At 33.0% G+C, this 10,148-nt stretch overlaps 1 protein-coding gene across 1 annotated transcript in view; it reads right to left on the bottom strand.

Moving 5' to 3' along the window:
• The window catches only part of LOC106463368 (monocarboxylate transporter 12-like), a 31,379-nt gene extending 22,246 nt beyond the window's left edge, over positions 1–9,133 (bottom strand). Inside the window, exon 1 of the mRNA XM_013923392.1 lies at positions 8,596–9,133. Within this exon, the coding sequence (XP_013778846.1) occupies positions 8,596–9,133 (538 nt within the window). The remainder of the gene's footprint in view (positions 1–8,595) is intronic.
• Between the last annotated feature and the right edge of the window lie 1,015 nt (positions 9,134–10,148).

Raw genomic sequence — 10,148 nt, 5'->3', positions numbered from 1 at the left:
ATTGTGAGTCGAGCGCCTTATCCACCTGGCCATGCCGGGCACTTCCAAAATTGTTATAATATACCATACTCAACGTCTGTATTTTAGCCTATGGTTCCCTTATATTTCTATTCATCCAAATAATCTTTGGCACAAAGATACCTTGCAACAACCCCCACAAACCGCAATTAATGTATTAATATAAGTTGCTATAGTGAGTAAAGGGTAATTCAAACTCCATACACAATTTGATAATTAATGAAAATTTGGACTTACAACGTTAAATAAACTAAATAATATTCTCAAGTACCTTCTTCAGATTTATAATCGTTGCTAGAACAACTGACAGTGTGACTAGACATAAGGTTAAGGTTATAATTGTAAACTAAACATTGTAAACGAAAGCACTATGTTTCAACCTTATACAAGAATGTGAAGAGTTTTCTTTGTGGATTTTCAACAAGCTAATATTCCTTGAAATTCTTAGTCAAGAAACGAACGCTTGTAATAACATTATTACAATTTTTAAATATGCTCGCCCTTTCAGCAGTGGGGGCGTTATAACGTTACGGTCAATCCCACTATTCGTTGGTAAAAGAGTAGCCCAAAAGTTCGCGGTGATGACTAGCTGCCTCCCCTCTAGTCTTACACTTTTAAATTAGAGACGGCTAGCGCAGATAGTCTTCGTGTAACTTTGCGCGAAAATTCATAAAAAATCAACCAAACAAACAATTTTAAAATTGGGAACCGGAAATATTGATATTCTATAAAAAAAAACCCATAATAATTGTTTTGTCTATTGAAAATATGGCTCTAACCTTTATTAATTTTGTTGAATTATTGGTCTTATGTGTTCCTGGTATCGCCACTGGTGTTATTTATTGTGATGTTTTATTTGTAAGCTTCTAAATGCTGGTAATTAATGGTTGTGACTTTTTTTTCAATTATGTAATTATCATGTATTATTTGTAAGACGGGCTGGACGTGGCCAAGTTGTTAACATACTCGGCAAGGTATGGTTCGTTGAATGTTGCTGCTGAAGCGCGCCCCAACTTTGGGGGCGTGGGGGAACTATATACGTGACGATCAAATTCCACTGTTCGGTCAAACGAAAGTAGTTCATGCGTTGGTGGTAGGTGCTGTGTACTAACTGCCTTTCCTCTACACTATCAGTTCAAAATTATGGACGGTTGTGTGCATATAGCTCTACGCGTAGTTTTCGCGAAAGTTCTAAAACGAACGAATATTTTTATGAAATTAAATTATTTTAGTCATTTCTCAAGTAATTTTGATCATTGAGAGTATAGAACATACTAATAGTTTTGTTCAATGAAAGAGGCCCAAATAAAAAGAAATGTATTTTCATATTATTTTCAATCGGTGATGGGTAAGTTGGCATAACATACCATAGATTATTATTTTCAATCGGTGATGGGTAAGTTGGCATAACATACCATAGATTATTATTTTCAATCGGTGATGGGTAAGTTGGCATAACATACCATAGATTATTATTTTCTTGAGGTGTTGTCACATTCAGAGACAACTTCCAATGATTCTGTTTCTTATATGCTCCACTGTATAAATATTTATTATTCAAATGATTAATACATTTCTGCAAAGTAACAACCCATTCATCACTCTCACGAACCATTATAATGACTTGTAATAAGGATAAATGGAATATCTTAAGTGCGCTTAAATTAAAGAAAATAAGCTATAATATTAATCCTTTGTTATTACAAAAGTCCCGAGAGACTACAAAAAACATACTTTCTCTCAGAACCAAATTGGGAACAGTACTTTTATTCTATCTTTTTTTTTTAGAGAAGAAAATAAACGGGAAATTTTGTGCCGAAAAAAAGAAAAATTACAGCTGCCTTAAAATAAAAAAAACTTTCATGGGTTAGGAAACTAAGATTTAATAGTGATTGATTAACCTGATGCACAATATGTTACGTTAAAGAACACCTGGTGAAATAAAGTTTGAAAGTAAAAATATTAAACATATGGTTCAAGAATCTTCTTTATGATCGGTGGTATTATAATAACGTAAAAAATAGCATAGTCTAATATTTTATTAAATAAACCCCCCTGGGTTAACTTTCTGAATCCTCAATAATATTACTTGCTAATTGCACAGCGGCATGTCTACAGACTTACAACACTAAAAACCGGTTTTCGATACCCGTGGTGGGCAGATAGCCCATTGTGTAGCTTTGTGCTTAAGTTCAAACAAACAAACAAATTTACTAATTACCAGGGGATGACGATATTCGCCCTAAGATAATATTCTGTAACTTAATATGTTTTTTGTTTTTGTTACCGCTAAGTCTGACTTTTTACTTGTCGCCAAACGATCTCACCTGCACAACAGAAAACTCCCACTATGAAAGGAGTTGACAAAGAAAGTAGAACGATGACATTACTAATCTATTGATTTTAAGCTTTATTGAAAAATAAAGGATTGAAAAAAAATACTATGAACTGGTTTTCATGGTGTACAATTGTTCTATTTTCTTTCTTTTTTTAAGAGTATTTGAGACGGACGTTAAACCAGAATTTTGTGTATTAGAATTTTCACGAATTCTTACTTAATTGACAAAACAGTAATAATATGCGGATCAACAAACAGCAATTACAGGAGAATAAGCTACAGCTTACTTCAATAAACCGACCGGTATAACACATTGTTAGTTTATTTTGTTTGTCACAGTCCTCGAGTTCTTTGTTATAATTTTCAGGTCATTATCGAGAATGTAACAAATGATTTGGTCTAACACTTGTGAATTTTACTGAGTTATTTCCTTCTTTTACTACTAAAATACAATATCGAACAATACTACTTAAGTTGATAGTTAAGATGTATTTGGAGAGAGTTACAAAAGCGATGAATAGTTCAGTGCTAGGGGTCAATACAATTACTATAACTCATTGTGAATATTTTATTTCTTGACACGTTCGTTGCCACCAGTAGTATTGATAATTCCTACTCTAGTGTCATTCAAGAAGTGCCGAGGAGCAGTCACAGTGTTCCAAACTCATATGCCACAAAAGAAATTTAGCTTTGATATATAATTGTCTGTGACCCACTGTGTTTCGTGTAGTAATATATTTTATGCTAAGGATTTTCCACAACTGGAACAATCATAGTTTTCTGGAGATCAGGATTTGAAAATATATCAGTAATTAAGTTTTATGCGGATTAGTGGTAAGTTTCTAGGCTAAATTTGGGGTTTTTAATTCCTCGCTGTACACAGAGTGCAAATATCTATTTGTGTAGCTTTGCACTAACAAAAAAAAAAAAACAGCTTTCGTGTGTGCGAGCTTTACGAACATTTATTTCAGTAGTATACGGTAAACGCTAGTTTTAAAGACATTACAGGGTGTATAATAGGTAGCAATATTAGAGAATTTTTGATAGTTTATGAATGTAAATGGCAAGAGGCCTGGGCGTGTTTATTAGTGATGGAGAAAGAAATGAAACTACAGTTTTTAATTTTTTCTTCCAAGAAGTTTACAATTACGACGGCGAAGAAGAGTATGAAATGAGTAGCATTAATGTTACCTTTTATTCAAATACATTTATTAATATAGGTTATTATGGTGAGTAAAGTACAATTAATATTCCACACACACACATAATTCATCTACAGTTTGATAGTTAATAGAAATTTTATGCACTTACAACGTTAAGTAAACTATATAATATATTCAAGTACCTTTTTCAGATTTAGAATCGTTGCTCGAACAACTGATAATGTGACTAAACATAAGGTTAAGGTTATAATTGTAAACTAAACATTGTAAATGAAATAATGGTTGAAGACGGCTTGAATGGGTAATCAAGAAAAACTTTTACATAACAGCAAACGTTTCGACAAGGTTTTGTCATCATCAGGTAAACTAAAGCACTATGTTTCAACCTTGTACAAAGATGTGGAGTGTTTTCTTTGTGAATCTTAAACAAGCCATACATTCGTGAAATTTTGCCAGTAATATTCCTTAAAATTCTTAGCCAAAAAACGAACGATTTTAATAATATTATTACAATTTTTAAATAGGGAACCGGATATATTCATATTTTATAAATAAAAACCCATAATTATTGTTTTAGCTATTGAAAATATGGCTCTAACCTTCATGAATTTTGTTTAATTTGATCCTGGTATCACCACTGGTGTTATTTATTGCGATGTTTTATTTGTAAATTACTAAATGATGGTAATAAATGTGTTGTGGCTTTTATCGTTTTTAACAGATATATAATTATCGTGTATTATTTGTATGAGGGGCTTAGTTGGGGAGGGCAAGGGTATGGTTCGTTGACTGTTGCCGCAAAAACGCGTCCCTACTTTGGGATCAAATTCCACTATTCAGTCAACAGTTGGTGGTAGGTGCTGTTGACTAGCTGCCTTCTCTCTACTCTATCAGTTCAAAATTAGGGACGGTTGTGTAGTTTTCGCGAAAAGTGTAAAACAAACAAACGAATGTTTCAATGAGAATTGTAATATTAAAATCGTTTCGCGAGTAATTTTGATCATTGAGAGTAAAGAACATACTAATAGTTTTATTTAGTGAATGAGGCCCAAATAAAAAGAAGTATATTTTCATATTATTTTGAATCGGTGCTGGGTAAGCGTTGGTAACAAAAACATTTTAGCAACAGTTATAGTCCAAGTGATATCAATCATTAAAGAAAATTAGTATATGATTAATGTATAAATCTAAAGGCTGACACGTATTTTTAATAAAATTACCGATACTATTTGAATCTATATATATAAAGCGCAAAAATCAGTGTGCCTGTCTGTTTGTCCGTTATCTAACTATTCTACTCCTAGGTCACTAGGCCAATCTCAACCAAACTTCCTGGGATGATAGTTTGGGACTAGGGGCATGTTAATGGAGTTTTTGAGCCTCCTAAACACCCCATTATTGCTGCTATTCAATATTTATTATATTTGATGCTAGTTAATTAACTACATGCATAGATGGCACCACGTCTTTACATTGAAAAACTACTTACACACAGTGTTGGGGAAGGCACATAAACGTCTTATATATTTCAGAGAATGCGCAAACACTCTCTATGAAGGTATGCAATGACAGAAATGGCTGCCACTATTGAAATAATACATAAACTCAGCTTACGTTTCTACTCCAACAGCCACCATAAGGCTATTATGAAGAGCCATTCCTTGAGTTATACTCACTTCCTACTTTAACACGTGAACTTTCAACTTCGGCCCGTATATGACACTTCTGCGGCCAACGACCATCTATTATTAATCACGTAAAACATTGTGGAAGGACATTAAGAGTTGGGTGTTGAAAGCGGGTAACAGAAAGCACCCCTACCGCCACTACTTTCGCCGCTACCTCTTCCTATAAAGTCACCCTGATCATCGCACAGTGTAGATCACGTTTTAAGTGTATACATAGTGAGTTTTTAAAGCTTATGCAAAAGTTTTGGGGGGTAATAATGAATCACTAACCATAAAAGGCTTATTCCCTTTGTCACAATATACATCGTTGCTTAGCAACAAAACTATGTTTATGTTGAATGCTCATTATTCAATTGTTAGAAAGTTTTTTATTCTATATTTATTTGATAACTTCTATGATATAGCAGCACAATATTTAAATTCAGAAGTTTTATGACATTGAGTTGTAGCCAAAAGCAAAATATGATTTACCAATTAGTGTTCCAGCTAAGCCTTAAGTTACTTTTGTGTATTAAATTAAGCTACAAATAGGTCTACTATTACTAATGTTATAAAACCAGTGCTTAAAAAGTTTTAAGTGGTGACTAAATGTTAATTATTAAATATTCTTTTGGTATATTAATACTTATATTACCTGCATGTCCTTAAAACAGAAAGAAAAATAAACATTTATTACTATCAAATATCTTTTACCCTTTGTACAGTCGAAAGAGTTGAAAATATGTGTCGGAATGTCCGCACTATGTTTCTACTTCCTGACCTAGAATACGATGAAAAGGCTCAACAGTGCACACGTCTTTTGTTCACGATAATATTTCATTTTTCTACGTAGTTTTTACGAAAAATGTAGTAATTAAAGAATTAATTTGAGACTGGTGAAATAAGTGAAAAGTAGGTGTATTTTGGTGCTACTAAACGAATGCGTTTTAGTTAATCATTTAACAATGGTTTCCCGTCATTTTTGATGGGCTTTTGTACTAATACTGAAATAATATGTTATAATAAATTGTGTGAAAGCTAGAATTTTGTGCTATTTATCATAGTATCCACCCAAACGTTAACATAACTCGGACAAAGGTTAGGTGCCTCAGCTTGTATAAAATAATTTGTTGCCAACTTCCAACTTCTTGAGTTTTGAAATCATTGTTTCATTAAAATTGAGAAGTTAATTATCTATAGCTGACTTTAGGCATCCGATCATTGAAAAAGAAACAAATTAAGAACGAATCAAGAGTGAAAAAAACGAATGAGGTAAAATATAATGGTAATCAAAGAAAAAACGAACTGGAGAAAACCAAGAATACTTTGATGAATTTTGTGCAGAAATTTAGCTTATTTCGACATCCAATGTTGACCAGCGATACAGTAATCATTTTAATAACAGGCTACATTTCTCTACACATTGAATTATATTATGCAGCAAAAAATTAACAAGTCTGAAATGTTTAACTATCTCCATTTTTTTTACAAAAACTAAAAGAAGTTTAGTGATAAAATGTTAAAGTTAAATGCTTCATAGCTATTTATTAATTCCTGCACCAGTCACTTTGTCAGTGAAACTGCGCAAAATTTATTTTATTTCTTGTTTTTATTTATATCAATTGACGTTCTGCTGCTGATTGTCCTTGAATTCCATTCAATCCTGCCTGTGTTTTGGATTATTAATTCTTAAGGTTAAGGTTATAATTTTGTAGGTTCGTCTATATCCTTGAAAAGATTCTATACATAACAAGAGACGTACATTAAGAAAACTGACGACCCACCGGGGAAAGTCCTCAAGTGAGTCAGTAGTAAGTTTACGCTAAAATCCAGGGTTTCATTTCCCGCGGTGGAGAAAGCAGATAGCCCAATGTGGCTTTGCTCTAAAACAAACATTGAGAAAATGCATACCTATGGCTTCAATATCAGAACATACAATTATGTTATGTTGCTTCTGTTTTCTACAGTATTCGTAAGAATGTATTATATTATATATATATATTGCAAGTAGTACTTAGTATGTAGGGATGGGTCAAGAAAACAATGGCTGCCGCATTCAATCTATTACTCCATGATGCTTACAAATAACTGCTAAAGTTGAGTTATAGCTTTAATTGAGCACCTAATTGCCATTATCGAGAGTTCAATACCTTGTCAGACTCCCAATATCATTGAAATATGTTGCTAAAGTGGAGAACTAGAAATCAAACGTGTTCATCTTTCTTTTTTCTTTTCCCACGATAGCCAAAAAAATGTGTGAAGTTTTCGCGCTGGCTTTAGTATGACAGAAAAGTATTTTAAGAACACTTGGGAACAGGCTATCACTGATCACGATAGTGCTTAGTATAAGTTAAAAACCAAAATTATAATATTAGTGTAAACGATATTATAATTACCTTTTAAAGTTAGCTTTCTTACAGAAATATGATATTCCTTTAAAATTCTTAAGTACAGGGTGAAACAGGAATTACCAGCTAATAATAGATGAACATTAAAAAACTGTAATGTGTAGAATACTCAATGTTTTGTAAACTATATAATCAGTGTCTTTAGGTTCCTCAATATTATGTCCCAATGAGTAAAGATTATAACCATTGATGATTAATAATATATTGTAGCCAGTTGTATGGTATAATATCAACATATAAGGTAATTCTACAAGTGCAATGAAGAAACTAGCCAAACTGATATGATATTCACAATATATATTACCATTGAATTATAAGAATAAAACAAGTGTTCACTTATCAAACTACTTTAATGAAAATCTTAAAAAAAAAGGAAGGAAGGAAGGAAACAAGTAATAAAAAAATTCACAAAATTAAGTATAAGTTAATGTTTGCAATGCCAAAAAGTACAGAAACAAGATGGGATAAATACATAAAACCATATAAAAATCACTATATAAGTAGCCAAATCTTTCCAGGAATAACTTGTATCTACAATTACATGTTGAATTTCTGTCAGCTGCACGAATTCATGTTTGAATAAAAGCATTTAAACTGAATAGTGCTATACAGTCTTATAGTGGCTAATACACAAGACTGTAAGATTGACTCAGTACTTACTGGCTACTTACGTAGGGATTTATATATGATTTTGTGTATTCATCCCTACCTTGTTTCTGTACTTTTTGGCATTTTCATCCCTATATCACACTAAAGTTTTAAATTTTTGTTATTACTTGCAGTGTATTATTGCTTAGATTATGTGAAGCATTCCAGGAAAGCTTTGTTCATCATCAAATCAAAAATTCAGAAACACAAAAAGAATCAAAATCTCAAGATGTTCAATTATTAGCGCGAGTTTAGTTATTGTAGTTTTAAGTTTGTATTTGCTAATAACTAGACCTAAGTTATCTTTATATCTTAAAATGAAATCCGTATGTCGCTTTGTTAGAATTTCTTACCTGTTCCAGTTATGTCGACACTGAATTTCAGGTGTTGTTTTACTTGGTAGATAAAAAAGCCGTGTGCAGAAAGAAGTCCGGAGGTCAGTAACTGTACTAACACAGCGCACCCACACACTACCCAACCCCATCCACCCTCAGGATAGTAGTGTTGATATATGGTTGCTGCTTTGGAATCTGGAGACAAAGAGAAGTTAAACCCGAGGATCTGAGCAGTGAGTTCATGTTGGTCACCAATAAACCTGGAGTCCTTGCGTTTGTCACTCTCTGCAGCAAAGTTGAAATAGTTAGCAGCACCTCGGACATCATTTACGCGCGAGACGCGAAGTAGTCGGTCGTTTTGGCTGTTGCTATAGGTCCCACCTCCGTAGTTAGTTAAACAACGACTTTGGTGATTAGCTGAGGCCAAAGATTTTGATCGGTATTTTTGTCTTTTTGCAAGTTTGCATGCGTTGCCGTGGTGACATTCAGCGTCCTGAGATGGATTCGTAACCAAATACTGCGAAGCACATCCTATTTCATTCCCAGTAGTGTTCATGCCTTTATTCTAGATGCTGTAACGCTCGACTTTAACGGCGAGCATGTTGGCCAAGATTGAGAATTGGTGTACACATGCCGAGTTTCCTAAGTACTCCAGCTCAGTTTGATATCATTGAGTGGCACACAGCATGACATACAAAAACAAGTCACACAAAACCGACATCCCGATAGTTTGTAAATCATCCTTTATTGAGAACACATCAAATACCAGTTTTGTAGTTGACCCATAAACTCAACAACAAACTCGTATTTTCAGAAATCCCGTTTATTTTGTTTGTCATTGTTGTTTCTCTTACACAACTTACACTATACTTTATTACCCTGTGGGTATATAAATTTAGCAAAATTCAATGAAGAAAATAATTTTCGTTCTTATTGAAGTAAGTCTGCATGTTAAAAAATAAAATCCCATAGCTAAAGACAGTTGTACTAACTCAAACTTAATCTGCCAACTAGAAAGTGGAAAGGAAATGAAAATTGAAGTTTGTGGTGACTACTATGTCATATGCACTTTAATACTCAAGATGTATACATTACTGATAAGAATAGGATTTATATGCACAAGATGGAACGAGGGGTGGTAAATAAGGTGAGAACAAAAGCAGTAGAAATAGAACAGAAATGTAATGTCTAATAGAAGATTGTTTTTTTGTTATACTAAAAGCTTAAGACTACTATTCCAATCTGGTTTCAACAAAGCGTATTGAACGTATACAGCTATGATAATAACTTTGTGCATAAGATACAGAAAATTTCCAAGAATACGCGACACGTTTGTTTCGAGTGAATTCAACCTGACATAGCTGATGTCAATTGTGACATCAAACTTAAAGAGCTTTTAGTTTAAAAAACTTAATTTTGTAGACTGCAGAGTACTTTGAAAGCAGCTTTCGGAAATGTTTATTTGTTCAAAGTAGACTAAAAACTGAAGTCTGACAGACAGACAAAATATTCGTCATACTAAATAACAAAGTTTAAAATATCTAGTGGTAGTTTAAAGTCTTCGGGTAAAA

This window comes from Limulus polyphemus, unplaced genomic scaffold, assembly GCF_000517525.1.
Source record: "Limulus polyphemus unplaced genomic scaffold, Limulus_polyphemus-2.1.2 Scaffold1387, whole genome shotgun sequence".
Taxonomy (NCBI): Eukaryota; Metazoa; Arthropoda; class Merostomata; order Xiphosura; family Limulidae; genus Limulus; species Limulus polyphemus.
This window is presented reverse-complemented; position numbering and strand designations above follow the sequence as displayed.